The sequence below is a fragment of the Bombyx mori genome, chromosome 2 (genome assembly GCF_030269925.1).
Source record: "Bombyx mori chromosome 2, ASM3026992v2".
In the NCBI taxonomy this organism is placed as follows: Eukaryota; Metazoa; Arthropoda; class Insecta; order Lepidoptera; family Bombycidae; genus Bombyx; species Bombyx mori.
This window is the reverse complement of record NC_085108.1, coordinates 2,897,981-2,912,533: the sequence shown is the minus strand read 5'-3', so window position 1 is coordinate 2,912,533 and position 14,553 is coordinate 2,897,981. Positions and strand designations below refer to the sequence as shown.

Genomic DNA, 14,553 nt, shown 5'->3' with positions numbered 1-14,553 from the left:
AATTAGAAATATGCAATGTTCTTCCAGTGTGCTTAGTGCGAGATTTTTAACGTTCTCGATAGCGTAAAAGTTAGCCCAATTTTGTATGCAGTTGGAACAGCGCCCCTAGCGGCAAACGTACGCAAACGTCCCAACTCCATACAAATCTGAGTTAACTTTTACGCTATCGAGAACGTTAAAAAACTCGCACTAAGCACACTGAACACAGTTTGGCTTCAAGAATTTATTGTAGGCACACAATAAAACGCATATTTTGTTTAAGAATGTTATTTATTTATTATTTATGTTCGTGTTCTGGTCCGTGGTCCGCATCGCCCTTGGGCAGCAGCCCCCTGATGCTGAGATCGTAGACGACTTCCTCTATTTTCTTCACGTCGTACTTTAGGGCGTCGAAGCGTTTGCGCAAATGATCGTTCTTCAAGTTCAATAGCCTGCGAATGAGAAAGAGAGTTTTTTTTTATTGCTTAGATGGGTGGACGATCTCACAGCCCACCTGGTGTTAAGTGGTTACTGGAGCCCAGAGACATATACGACGTAAATGCGCCACCCACCTTGATACATAAGTTCTAAGGTCTCAGTATAGTTACAACGGCTGCCCCACCCTTCAAACCGAAACGCATTACTGCTTCACGGCAGAAATAGGCAGGGCGGTGGTACCCACCCGCGCGGACTCACAATACGTCTTACCACCAGTAAAACATATCAAATTTGACTTTCAATTAAATAATGAACCGACCTAATATAAGCTACAATAAAAATGAATTGCTGTTCGTTAGTCTCGCTAAAACTCCAGAACGGCTGGACCGATTCGGCTAATTTTGGTCTTGAATTATTTGTGGAAGTCCAGAGAAGGTTTAAAATGTAGATAAATATGAAAACGCTCAGAATTAAATAAAAATAACAATTTTGTTTTCCCTTTGATGTGTCCCCCGTCGGACGGATTCCTTTTGTTTGTTTTAAGTTTATTTTATACAAAAGTTTAGGTCTTTTATTTATCGGTTGAGGCACTACGAAGTCTGCCGGGACAGCTAGTCTAAGCTACAATAAGAGGTCCCCTACACGATCAGGTGTCAAGGCTGGAGGTGGCCACAACTCCGACTCACCTGAAGCCGGCGTTCAGTTCCATCACGAACTTGGAGATCCTCAGGGGGCGCTCGTAGTCGCCGCGGGTCACCGAGTTCACGGCCAGACGAGACTGAAACGGACGTCACGTGTTCACGGGGGGTTGGGGGGGGGAATGGATTAACAATAAATGTCTCAAAGCAAATAAACTCTTCTGTATATAATGCTTTTTTTATGATTACTCGGGTGGACGAGCTCACAGTCCACATGGTGTTAAGTGGTTACCGGAGCCCATAGACATCTACAATGTAAATGCGCCACCCACCTTGAGATATAAGTTCTAAGGTCTCAGTATAGTTTCAACGGCTTCCCCACCCTTCAAACCGAAACGCATTACTGCTTCACGGCAGAAATAGGCAGGGCGGTGGTACCTACCCGCGCGGACTCACAAGAGGTCATACCACCAGTAAGTAAATGGTGACATTAGACTGATATATCCATAGGTTCAGGTAAAGAATGCTGTCATCACAGTAAATAAGCCGAAATCAACTTATTCAATATTTTAAAAGTTCTTATTCATATAATCTCAATCTCAAAATAATGTGTAATCTTGAAAAATTTATGAATAGAATTTGTTTTCATAGTATTTTAATATTGATTTTGTTACGTACCAATTCTGAGCACATCGTCAATAGCCCAATCAGATAGTCTTCAATGTCCAAATGGAAACCTTCTTTTAACTCCACTGGACTAACTGGAAAATAGTATAATATCTATTTTTACTCTCGTATCTAATATATCAATATTGTGGCCTGGTAAAAAAGACCTTTAAGCCAAGTCATGGATTCTCTTCTTATACTATTATAATATGAAGAATAATAAAACTTTAATCAATTAGGATGAAATTAAATGAAATAATAATAAATAATAAATAAATAAATATTTACTAACAATCACGCCACGTTAACTGGTCCCGTGATAAGTTCGTAAAGAACTTGTGTTACAAGTACCAGATAACGGAAATAAATGTAAGATTTTTATTATACACATACATATATTTAATATACATCCATAACCCTGGAAAAGAGATTTATATTTATCATACAAATATCTTCCCTTGGCCGGATTCGAACCCGCGACCCCCTAGTGTAGTGACCATGTGACTTACCACTACACCAGACGGCCGTTGATAAAACAACACACTGAATCCTAAGTCTTATCCGAAGACTTAACCCGAAGATAAGATGCCCAGTGTAAGAAATAACATTTTATCATTAAAATTAAATTAAATTAAAAATTCAAACAGCCTAATTTACGTGAATACCCTGTTAGTCGCGGCTTCCTCCGAATCACAAAGGATAACAAGTGTCAATTAATTTTTCTAACGCTAATTGAGTCGTCTATTATCAAAGGTGGCAATCTGTGCATTTGGACAAAAAAAAATTATTGATATGTCAATACAGATTGATTTGAATATAATCGTCTCCTTCAAAGAATACGGTTCAAAATCTGCATTAAATAAAGGTTAATACTTAACCTGTTATTTATCTAAGATGTCTTTCAGAAGAGTTTTGTGACTGCCAATGGAATACAAAGTCAATAATTCGTTTTTCGGATTTACCAATAATTGTCCAAAAGTCACATTGCCGGCTTTGATAATAGTCGACTCAATTAAGCGTCGCAGTGAAATTTTTGTTCGGGATAAAAGGTAGCGCCATTCTACTAAGCCAAGATGCCCAATAATAATATTGTGTAACACATACCACCTAATATTTCAGCCATGGTCTCGTGTGAAGCCAGGATTCCCTTCTCTAGCCATATAGTGAGCGCTATCAGATAACAGTAGCGTTGGGTCATGAATCTCCAGTGATCCTGATACCTGAAATGGAATTTCCGTTTCAACTCTTGAGTACAATACTGGCATATAAATTTCAAAATTTATAGTGTATTTTTATTTGTATTATTGATATGCAGTTGCATTATAAGCAAAACTTTATATACCTACATGAAAAAAATCAGAATAAATATTCCCTATAATAACTCGGTACATATAAAGCTGTGGCAGTGATGGGCAAAAAGTAATCAGATTAATAATTACAAATTACAGTTACATTGTAATTGGTAATTGAGATACTTTGTAACAGGTTACTTAAGTAACTGATTACAGCGAGTACTTATTGTAATCAGTTATAAAGTAATTCGATTATAAGTTAATCTAATTACATTAACTGTAACAGATTACTTATGTATTTGAAACAAATTACTTATAATTACTGATAATTGATCACATAACTATTCTGTTATGTTATGTTAGGTAACCTTACAAAAAATGTCCTACTAATAACTTTTTTGACAAACGCAAAAATGAAACACATTTTATTTTTATTTTTTTATAATCTTTTATCATTTTACGTTTTTTTTTAAATTAATCATTGGCAGATTAAATTATACAACATTATTTTGCTGATTTATAATTTAAATTACTTTTAATATGACTCTTTTTTTCAAACATTTCGTCTGACAGGCGGTTGGTTGACTTTCGGACAATTAATGATAGTAGCGTACGAAAACAAAAAAAAGTCGAAAAGAAAAAGCAAAGTCGTCCCCCACTCCACACACCTTCCTTTCTAGTTCACTATGAAGTGAGCCTTACCTATTTATTTTTATTGAAGTACATAAAACCTCCCTATCTAAAAAATCGATGTATGATATATATAAATAAGTGTTTTTATTACAAGTGTTATATTCAAAGTAATTACGATTTACGATGTAATTGATTACTATGTAATTAGGTTAGATTGTAATTTAGTTATATTGCAATTAAATAAATTGTATTCAATTACTTTCAAATCCAAAGTAATTCTAATTACAATGTAATTGATTACTATATAATCAGATTACATTGTAATTAAATTATTTTGTAGCTTAATTACTAATTAGATTACAAAAGTAACTAGTTACGCCCATCACTGAGCTGTGGGTGGCAACTTAGCCGCGTACCTGGCATTGCTAACGTCCATGGTCAACAGTAACCGGTTACCATCAAACGGCAAAGAAACAAAATCCATAATTATAACAGGAATTGCTTAACACGTTGAACGCTTTGCAGCCCACCGGTGGGCTTAGCGTACTATATAATTCCGGCCAAGCCGAAATCAGGCAGTCAGTATTTTTATCAACTTTCGAATGAATATCTTAGAATTAAAATTTATAAAGTCCAATAATTTGCACGGTCGATAAACATTTTGTGACTTTTACCGTCTAGTCATTAAAGATATTTTAAAAGCCTATAATCTTGATAATAACTAGAACTTTCTATTGTATTTGAGAACCATGGGTTCACGGGTCCTCATGACCCGAACAGTTCAGTATAAGGCTCACCGGTGAGCACTGTAGCCTGAATAAAAATACTCGATTTTTCATGTGGCGTTCAACATGTTAATAATAATAAAAAACTACATGTTTGACAATTAATAATATGAATAACTGTAAAATTAAAGGTTTAGGACCTTGCAATCTATACTACTAATATACAAATCTACAGTGGTTTTATGGATGTTCCGTTATAACTACTGAACCATGCATCCGATTGACTTGAAACTTGGTATCCATGTAGAAAATACATGTACTTAGTGGATAGGCTAATATTTATATGAGTGTTGGACTCCCTAATAATAATGACAATAAATAATAATTTTAAAAATATTCTGACAATCACATTACTTGAAGTAATCGGTTGGTGGTACAGCATCTTTCAGTCTTGCGTATCCATCGTGGGCCTTCTCGAAAAGTAGACGAGCTTTGCCACATGCCGGAGCAACTGTTTGATTAGGAAATTACCGTTTTCATTTGAATGTGTTCAAAGTACTATGACAAAAGTGTAGCCTCAACGTCACTCGACAACCTTTAATCAATGTGCCACTTCAAGTTTTATTTGAACTATATATTTTTTATTGCCGTTTTAGGCAGTCGAGCATACGATTCACCTGATGGTGATTGGTTACCGTCGCTCTTGGACGTCGGCGATGCCAGAAGCATAGCCAAGTCACTGTTTACCAATTGAAATGGTGATCAAACACTGTACTTATCATTTCATGAATGCTTTTAAAACCCATGCCCATATAACTCTATATAATGTTTCCCGTTAAAGAGTTTATTTCAAATTAATTATGTGCATTTTACTAAAATGAAGTTGAGAATACTTTTAGTATATACAGAGATGTAGTATAATAATATAGTGTAGTGGGTAAACTCTATTTTATATGGGGTACAACACATGTTGTATGAGTACTGTATTATATGGGGTATTACTGTATATGAGGCCTATAAAATCATAGGCAGCTAAACGCCTTAATGTCGTAAAATGGATTAACAATGGCGCTATCTTGTTTACACGGTTTAGTTTTCATGTTATAACAAATGCATCTAAATCTCTAACAAATTCAGTTCAAATATTTTATTTTTACTCTGTACTAAGGTACTAATAAACGAAGTTTTATCATTTAAAATTCAGATTATTAGTAATATTCTCATTCTTTATAAGTCTACTTTAAAATAAAGAATATCGTAGCTATCCGAACAAAGTTATTTCAGATTCTCAAACCGAGAGTGTTGCTAACACTGGCCCTAGCAAGAGCAGCACTTCAATGGATCGGGAGGATCCGTAATGACGTGTTTAGGGCCGATTTTTTTAGTTTACCTGAATATTTGACAGACTTGAATTTAGCTGCCTTTGATTTTATAGGCCTCATATGAAACTTACTGCCGGCTTCATTGTAGTGTATTACTTGGAGCACTGTGGTCGCTTCCCGAGAAATTTGGTCAACCTCTTTACATATAGTCCGAATCGTCTGTAATTATATTAACATTAACTTGAAACTTCAATACTTTTTTTTGTTAAGTTGAGTGAATGAGGGTATTTTTCCACCGGTGTTATACAGTTACCCAAGCCCTTGGAGATGACAATGTGATTACCATTGAATTTCTTGAAAGATGGAAACTAAGATAATCAAAACTACTTGTACCGTTTAATCTCGCGTTCTCTCTAAACTAAATTTTATGACAATATTTAAATGTTGACAAATGACACTTTAGTCATTGGTAAAACGAAGAAAACTTAATATACTCCTAATGTTGGAAGTGATCTAATGAAGAAATGCGTACCGCAACTACCTAATCCACTGAATTTCACGTCGGATCTTTTCAGTAAATCGCGTTTCCGATCCGGTGGTAGATTCAGCAAAGAAATGCTATTTTAGGTAAATTCTTTTAAGATGAGCCCCGTGTGCTCACCCGTCCTTCAAGATGAAATCTGAATAGTCCCTCGAGTCTATGGGCAGATGGGTAAGCAAAAAAAACTTAAAAATTTAAAATTTTCTCTGACGGCGCCATTCCCTCATTGTCTAAATCTTTCGAAAACATGTGTTATGTACGTATTTCATTAGAAAATGTTATACCTGCCTGTGGAATGTGAACACTGGCATAGTCGCGTCACTTAATCACTTAGACAAGTACACCGGGAGTCTTATCCCACAAGCCATTACGACTTCAAAACAGACAATCTATAAAACCCGGCAAATTTACTATACCTCGCGTAGTTCTTGTTCTTGGTCGAGATTCTTTTGGAAGTCACTGAATATTTTATTGATCAATTCATTATCGCACATTTTTACGTGTTTTATTAACAAGCGTGGTTCTTTAATTTTATTTCACAATGCTTATTTTTACAGTGCCTGCTAAATAACAAACTGTCAGTGTTGCCACCTCAGGTTTTTTTTAAGGCGCTTTTTTTTTTTTTTTCTTTTTTTTTCCGGGCCGAGGGCCGAACCTCCTACGAGGTTTTTAATCAGAAGAGTAAGAATAAGAATTAGAAGAGGAAACATCGAGAAAACAAATGTGTAAATTATAATTCTAGACTATCAAATTAAAAATCTTCTACAACTTCTCATTCTTACTCGTAGATGCTACCGTCGATGATGTCGACGCTAACGGTGTTGATGGCTGTGGTCGTGTGGTTTTGTAAGAGTATTTTGTGTTTTGACCAATAGCTGCTATGACATCGCTTGGTAATTCATAGTTGAAACACTTTACATCAATAACTTTAAGCCTATTTTTTATAAAAATAATGGCATTTAAAAGTGGACCAGCCTTCCTGTTCCGCAATTTACTTCTTACAATGTTCATTACACTAAATCTTTCGATACCCGCATTAGAATGGGGCAAATTAAAAACAAAACATTCATTAACAAATGACTTCGCCTAGGAATTCTCCGTTCATAGAGTACCTAAGCTGAAAACATCATCATAAGATTCCGGAACATTAAGGGGTTTCCTGTCAAAAGTATGTTGCCAGATTCCTTATTGAAAAACCGCCAAAAATCACTAAACGTAATAAAAACGCTATTTAATGAAAAAATACCACTAAATGCCTCGAAAAATCACCAGTTCTGGTGGAAAAATACCCAAGGTGGCAACACTGCAAACTGTCAACTTTAAACCATAGATTTTTTTTTGGTACAGTTTTTCCTTATTAGGAAAGGCAAGGGGATCTAAGCCCATACAGCCTTGAAACCATAAATTGTAGTAGTAGTAGTTTTACTTTTTCAAATGGAAAGGCAAAGGTGTAATACCAACATAATCTTAAATTTCATTTAATTGAAAAATAATAATATGAAGTGAAGTTGATTAATATGAAACATGGCATGAAACGAAATGAGATGAGATGAGATGATAATGGATGAAATATAATCTCAATAAAATGGTGGTCATTTACTGAAACTTTTTCAATGAACTCAAAGGAGGTCCTACCACCAGTAATATTCTAGGGTGCATAAAATCAATTAAAAAAATAATACAACATGACTTCGAGGTCGAAACATTAGAGTTGCAGTTTTTCGATGCACTCTCAAAATTGTCAGTTTGTTATATATTGAATTCTCATCAATTTGCCATGTAAAGCCTTGCTAAAAGTTTAGATGCTGCTAAAATAAGTTTTACATTTTATCTAATATTTCAGCATAAAGATAAGACTCCTACTAATAGGAAAACTTAAAAACCTGAAATAGTCAAATATATAATTTATAGAATGTATTTCGTGCTCAAGTATTATTCATTCGTCATTATTTTAAAGTTTCTTTGTCAGTAGAGCTGCTCTTTTATATATAAGCTTTTGAACAATTTCTTTAAATATACGCGTATTGGTACTTTTATTAATAATAATAATAATAATAATAATAAACATTTATTCCAAACACAAATTAAGTACAAAAAATAAATAAAAAAAGATAACAAAAATAACGAGGCTTGGAAATGGTTACCGGCTCAGCAATGCCTAACAGTATCGAGACAATCGGTACTGCGGCGCTGATCTTCCGCCGGCACCTGCGGAGTGACGCGCACACCAGCATCAGACCGACCAATACACATCATTGTAAAATATATTAAAAAATAAAAAGAACATGAGTAATAAAAAATAAAAAAAAACAGTTATGAAAAGGACAACAAAATGACATTATTAAATTAATTAAATAAAAATTGCAGTTGCAAAGCACAACTGATTATAGTACGGAGTAATTATATTTGATATTTTCGAATTTTTCCTGTATATTCAAAAGATATACTTTTAAATTTGTTTTAAAGGACCTTAGCGTTCTCTGGTGCCGGATAGGTGGAGGAATATTGTTCCAGCATTTAGAGGCCAAGTAGCGGAAGCTGCCTCTAAAAGCAGCAGAGCAGTGTCGAGGAGTCGCAAACACTTGGGAGCGTTGTCGCGATTGCTTACCGCCATCTCCTAAATAAGTCAACTTAAGATATAAATAATTCGGCGTTTGCAATTTTACGACTCCAAATAATAAACAAGCAAAATGCAACTTCCTTCTCAACTTTAAATTCAACATTTTGCTTTGATTAATTATCGACGTAACATGGGATCGTGGTGGAATGCTAAAGCAAAATCTCATGCATGCATTCTGTACTCTCTGTAATATGCGCCCAGTTGAATTAAGTAATCTTGGTCCGTATACCACGTCCGTATAATTCAGTTTCGAGAGAATCAGTGTCTCAACGAGTTGAATCCGAAGTTTTTCACTGAGATAATTGCGGATGCGGTACAGGACCTTCAAGCGATAGAAGCAATGGCGGACCATCTCAGTGACATGCTTCTTAAACCGGAGACCTGCGTCCATCAGTAGGCCCAAGTTACGCACCTCATATACTCTCTCAATGGGGTCATTTCGAATATTTAACCCATTGAAAGGTTGTGATGGAAGCTTAGACAATCGAGATTCATTTCCAAACACAATATATTTAGTCTTGCTATTATAGCTTTCAACTCTAAATTTAAGGTTTTTTAATTATTATTTATAAATTAATAATAAATTTATATATTCATTTATGGTTTAGTTTAATCTAATTTGATGAAGATGTTCAAGTGTGATCAAGTTGTGCAACAGACATTGCTTTTCTACAAAGGATTTGGCTGTATAGGTACCTAATGGGAAATGTTCCCTCTTCCTCAACTCTAAAGAAAATGAAATTACTACTATTATCCTACAAAATTCAGTAGAAATTGAATGAATGCTATCTCGCTCACATACAAAGAATCCGAATAACTTTATACCGCTTTAAAAAATAAAGACAAATTTAGTTGTCTTTCGAGACAGATTTCTTCCACTGATTTTGTGGAAGGAATTATCATATTTGTTTCGGCAAAATATTAATTAATTCAAAATTGCTTGTGTAATACAACTTAAATAAAACAATGGTGGTGACCGCCGACGTCTATTTACCCGAAGATTCAGAGTTGACCGTCCAAGAGGTCAATTTATCTGGATCAACTTTATACGCTGGTTCCTTTCATTTGGGAAAATATTGTGAAACCATTAACAATGTAAGTAAATAACAATATAAAAAAAATCTTGAAATATTAAGTGTATATCATATCTTTTAAAAGAAAGTGTTTGATTGCATAATCAACAAAAATATAGGTTATGTTTTGATGAGAGAATTTGTTTTAATTGTCACGATTTATTAATATTTTTCTTATAAAATTTACACCTGCACCTTAAAGAGCTTAAGCTACCTTTATTTTCAGATATTAATAGAAATTCTTGCACTTCTTTCGATTTTATTGTTTACATTATTAAAATTAAGTGATTGTATAGAAACATAACAAAATTTTTAAGTACATTCTGCAGTGAATCTTGACAAATAAGCAAAAACAGCTCACAAAAATTTAAAGTTTTTAAACATTAATGTATCAAAATCTACATCATATAGATCAACAAAATATGTTCTAAAGTAATCATTGTGTTGTCTAGGAGTACATGCTGTGTCGTCAAGAAGAGAATGATCCTAGAAAATGTATCAACGAGGGTAAGGCAGTCACTGCCTGTACATTGGAGTTCTTCAGGAAAGTGAAGAAGACCTGCTTGGCTGAGTTTAATCAGTACTCTAACTGTTTAGACAAGAGCTCAGGAGACTACGCTTTCAGGCAGTCAGTGATTTGTAAATAATTAATATCTTGACAGTTCTGTACCCTAATATGTGTACTTGTGCTGATTGGTAGTAAGAATCCAGAAGGTGGTACCAGATTTTTTGGAAAATACAGAAATTACATGCTTTCATAAATAATTTTCCCAGTGGATGTATTTTTTCAAGTCATCATGCTTGCATGCGTGATTATTTTGGATACAAATGTCTTGAAGGAGTCCTTAATATGTACTAGTGCTAAAATTGTTAAAGTATTGAAATTTCACAACACTTATTTACTATAGATCATTATGAAAAAAACATTGAAGATTATTAGCAATTTCATTTAATGGATATCTGCCATTCAATGAATCAATTACTAAAATTGTGGTTAAAATAATGATTCCGGAAACAATATACTGATATGTGTAAATGTTACTCATTAAAATTGAAAACCAAAAAAAAGAATGTAATCTGTTAGATAATGGTGAGATAATCTGCTAAATAATGGGTGAATAAGTGTTGCGTTCCCAGGCACCATTATTATTGCCAAAATTGGATACTTTTCATAATATAAAGTGTGTTTAAATAGCTCGACAATGTTCCATGTGTAGCCATAACACGACACTGGCAGAAATTGCAGAAAGTATCGGCAGATTCCCATTAAAAAAAAAAAAAAAAAAAGTGTTGTCTTGTGGTGTGACGAAGTGTGGTGTGGTGAAGAGTGGACTGTATTCTTAGTCTGATATTTTTATTTATGTATAAGTGAAAAAATAAAGAATTTAAAATTAATGACTAAGAAATAAGAAAAAGATGTGTCGCCCTTGACGGCTGGAAATGGAAAGGGGTAAAGCGTCATAGCGGACGTCGCTCGTTGACACCTTTGACGTTCCGAAATCAAACAATAAGATTTCATATATTGATCGTGTGGGGCTGTAAAAAGTGAATATCTTATGTTCCAGTTGCCGGAAGACTCAAGGTGTTTTTGATCAGTGCATGCTTGAGAAACTAAACTTACCACGCCCCGGCTTTGGATATTTCTGCGAGGCTCGAGTCCATGATACCAAGAGGTATGACTTAAACATAATTCTTTTTTTTTTTTTACGGACCACCTGATGGTGAGTAGTTACCGTCGCCCATAGACTTCAGCAATGCCAGGGGCAGAGCCAAGCCGCTGCCTACCGTATACATTCAAACAAGGAAGATATGCAATTTATTTGGTATGATTTTTTTATTGACTTGAAGTGGTAGATGATCTTGTAAGCCCACACAGGTATGTTATCACCACCCTGCCTGTTTCTGTTGTGAAGCAGTAATGTGTTTGGGCTTGAAGGATGGGCCAGCTGTTGTGCTGTAAAAACGGAGACTTAGAACTCATGTCTCAAGGTGGGTGGCTGCATTTACATGGTTGATGTCTATTGGCCACATTGACCACTTAACGCCCTGTGGGCGGTGAGCTCGTTCACCCATCTTAGGGTTATAAAAAATATAGGGTTTAGCTCATGGTCCACCGTGTCAAATGGTTAAAAGATCTCAACGTCTATGCTGCCATGAGAAATTAGTTCAAAGTCATCATAGTACCATATAATCACTATCTCACCTTGAAAACCAAAACGCATGATTGTTTTATGTGTGACAGCTGTGTATCCAGGTTCACAATAGCTCTGCCACTAATAAAGGCGGTTGCAGTATACTGGTGTAGGAGAATGAAACCTCGCCCCACTTAGCTTATTCGACAGTTTTAGTAATAGCCATATACATGAGTCGACTATTATCAAAGCCGGCAATCTGACTTTTGGACAATGATTGGTAAATCAGAAAAACGAATTATTGACTTTGTATTCCATTGGCAGTCACAAAACTCTTCGGAACGACGACATAAATAACAGGTTAACTATTAACCTTTATTTAATGCAGGTTTTGAACCGTATTCTTTGAAGGAGACGATTATATTCAAATCAATCTGTATTGACATATCAATAAATTTTTTTTGTCCAAATGCACAGATTGCCACCTTTGATAATAGACGACTCACATATGTCTTTTCGCATTCAAAGTGTACAATTTTCAAAAATATTCGAAATTGAGTTAATATGCAGAATCATTTCGTATGATCAGTATTTTTCTCATAAATACTGTCAGAAAGCGTATTTTAGCTTTAGTTTTTTATTTATTTATTTATCAATGTTTGACTACTATTAACAAAATTAATACATACTTTTGTCTTACTGTAAAAGGCAGATAATGTAACTGGTAAAAAATAAAAAAATAATGTTGCCAAGATGATTAATATTAAAAATATCACATGCTACACCTTTAAAATGATCTCCTGTAAAATTAGTAAGTTTTGAGATTATACAGTTTTAATGCGAGAAGACGATATGTTAATCAGTGGTTAACATGCAGCAATCCTTTTCCTCCCGATCCACTAACGGTGCTTTTAGGTACTTCAAGCACCGATCACCGTTCTCATCGAACCCGTCGCTTACGACGAAGGGCTCGACGAGTAAATTAACTCTCAGACACAGCCCACTGAGTTTCTCGTCAGATTTTCTCAGTGGGTCGCGTTTCCGATCCGGTGGTAGATTTTGCGAAGCACGGCTCTTGCTAGGGTTCGTGTTAGCATCGTCGTCAGGTTTGAGCCCCATGAGCTCACCTACTAGCCACGGTTACGCTGAAATAGCCTCTCAAGGCTATCAGCTTAGGTAGTAAAAAAAAAAAAAAGCAGCAATCCACCACAGTTGCTGACATAAATAAACTTGTAAAGATATTTACTGTTTTATTGACCGCTCTAATGAGGTTCCCATACGACAATACACACCACCATAGATAACCAATAACCATAAATAACCTCACAATAGCATAATACCCTAAGAATGTTACTGCCCACTCCCTAGTCAATCTCTTCGTTATCTTTCATAGCACTTCTGAGGAGAAATGAGGTATAAATGTCCTAGGCACCGCACGCAGCAAAGATTGTTTAAAAAAATACATTCTTTTTTTTTACTATGATGACTGGTCACCATTTCCATATATATATGGTACAGTGTTTTCAGGTTATTTTGGTTGTATTGGGCTGACTATTAGGTAAGCCATAGTGACCACTATAGAGATATCGGGAATTATTTGTGACTCAAATATTTTTTTTGTAGACCGAAGCCTCTACCGGAGCCGAAGGCTGTCTACCCGGACGCCACGCCAGCTCTACCAGAAGACGCCGAGAAGAAACCACCAAGGCTCGGCTCCCGTTTCTACTGGATGACGGAATAGTGCGAGATACGGCGAATACGCCACCGACATGCTAGTGCGAGACGATGCTGTGTTGCCAATTATAAAATTTACTATTTGAGTAGAAATCTGACATCTTTGGTGTTTCAAATAATCTCGTTCGGCGATGTGGTGCGCGTTATATGAAGTAAAGCATTAGATAGAGTTTTGTTTAGCTTTTTGATATTTTTTGTGTTAAATAAATAATAAAAATCATGGATGATTATACCTTCGATGTCTAATGTGCTACTTTGTAAGAAGATGAATAGTAAATAATATTATTGTAGAGAAATATATTGTTGAAACAAATTATGTTTTATTTTTATTTAATTAAAGACGAAATTTTGCCTAATATGTGCATTGCTATTAAAATTGCGGTCTTTTGTGATCTTAGCTGTTAAACTAATTTTAGTTTTTATGCTCGATTAATCGCCTTGATCACCTATTAGGAACCGAACATATTGAGTTCTGGTTTCGACTTCTCACACATCTATTTGATTAATTTAAAAGCATATTTTATTACTGCATAATTATTTTATTGGAAATAGGTTAAAGAAAATATTACCGTTGGAATCTGTTTTCATTTCTACGTACATACTTCGGTTACCAGTTACGGTTATTGATATTTCAGGCCCATTTACTGACTTCGTTTTATATATGGAGGGTCAAAGTATGGAGGACCATCTTCTGAGTGTGTAAAAAAGTGTTCGCTGAAAGGAAGCTAATTAAGGTGGCGTCATAGTAGCAAGTGGAAAG

At 35.0% G+C, this 14,553-nt stretch overlaps 2 protein-coding genes across 2 annotated transcripts; one reads left to right on the top strand and one right to left on the bottom strand.

Annotated features, from left to right (window-relative positions):
- Nucleotides 1-251: 251 nt before the first annotated feature.
- On the bottom strand, nt 252-6,799 carry LOC692980 (translin). The gene is made up of 7 exons (NM_001046817.1): nt 6,651-6,799; nt 5,825-5,912; nt 4,786-4,882; nt 2,826-2,941; nt 1,734-1,816; nt 1,104-1,195; nt 252-431 (listed from the first exon to the last, which is right to left on the bottom strand). Exons 1-7 carry the CDS (start codon nt 6,726-6,728, stop codon nt 278-280), a joined length of 708 nt encoding a protein of 235 aa, NP_001040282.1. The 5' UTR covers nt 6,729-6,799; the 3' UTR covers nt 252-277.
- Nucleotides 6,800-9,389: 2,590 nt separating this feature from the next.
- Nucleotides 9,390-14,106, top strand: LOC101742612 (NADH dehydrogenase [ubiquinone] 1 alpha subcomplex subunit 8). Its single transcript, XM_004933199.5, has 4 exons — nt 9,390-9,949; nt 10,380-10,555; nt 11,493-11,600; nt 13,683-14,106. Exons 1-4 carry the CDS (start codon nt 9,821-9,823, stop codon nt 13,798-13,800), a joined length of 531 nt encoding a protein of 176 aa, XP_004933256.1. The 5' UTR covers nt 9,390-9,820; the 3' UTR covers nt 13,801-14,106.
- Nucleotides 14,107-14,553: the final 447 nt, after the last annotated feature.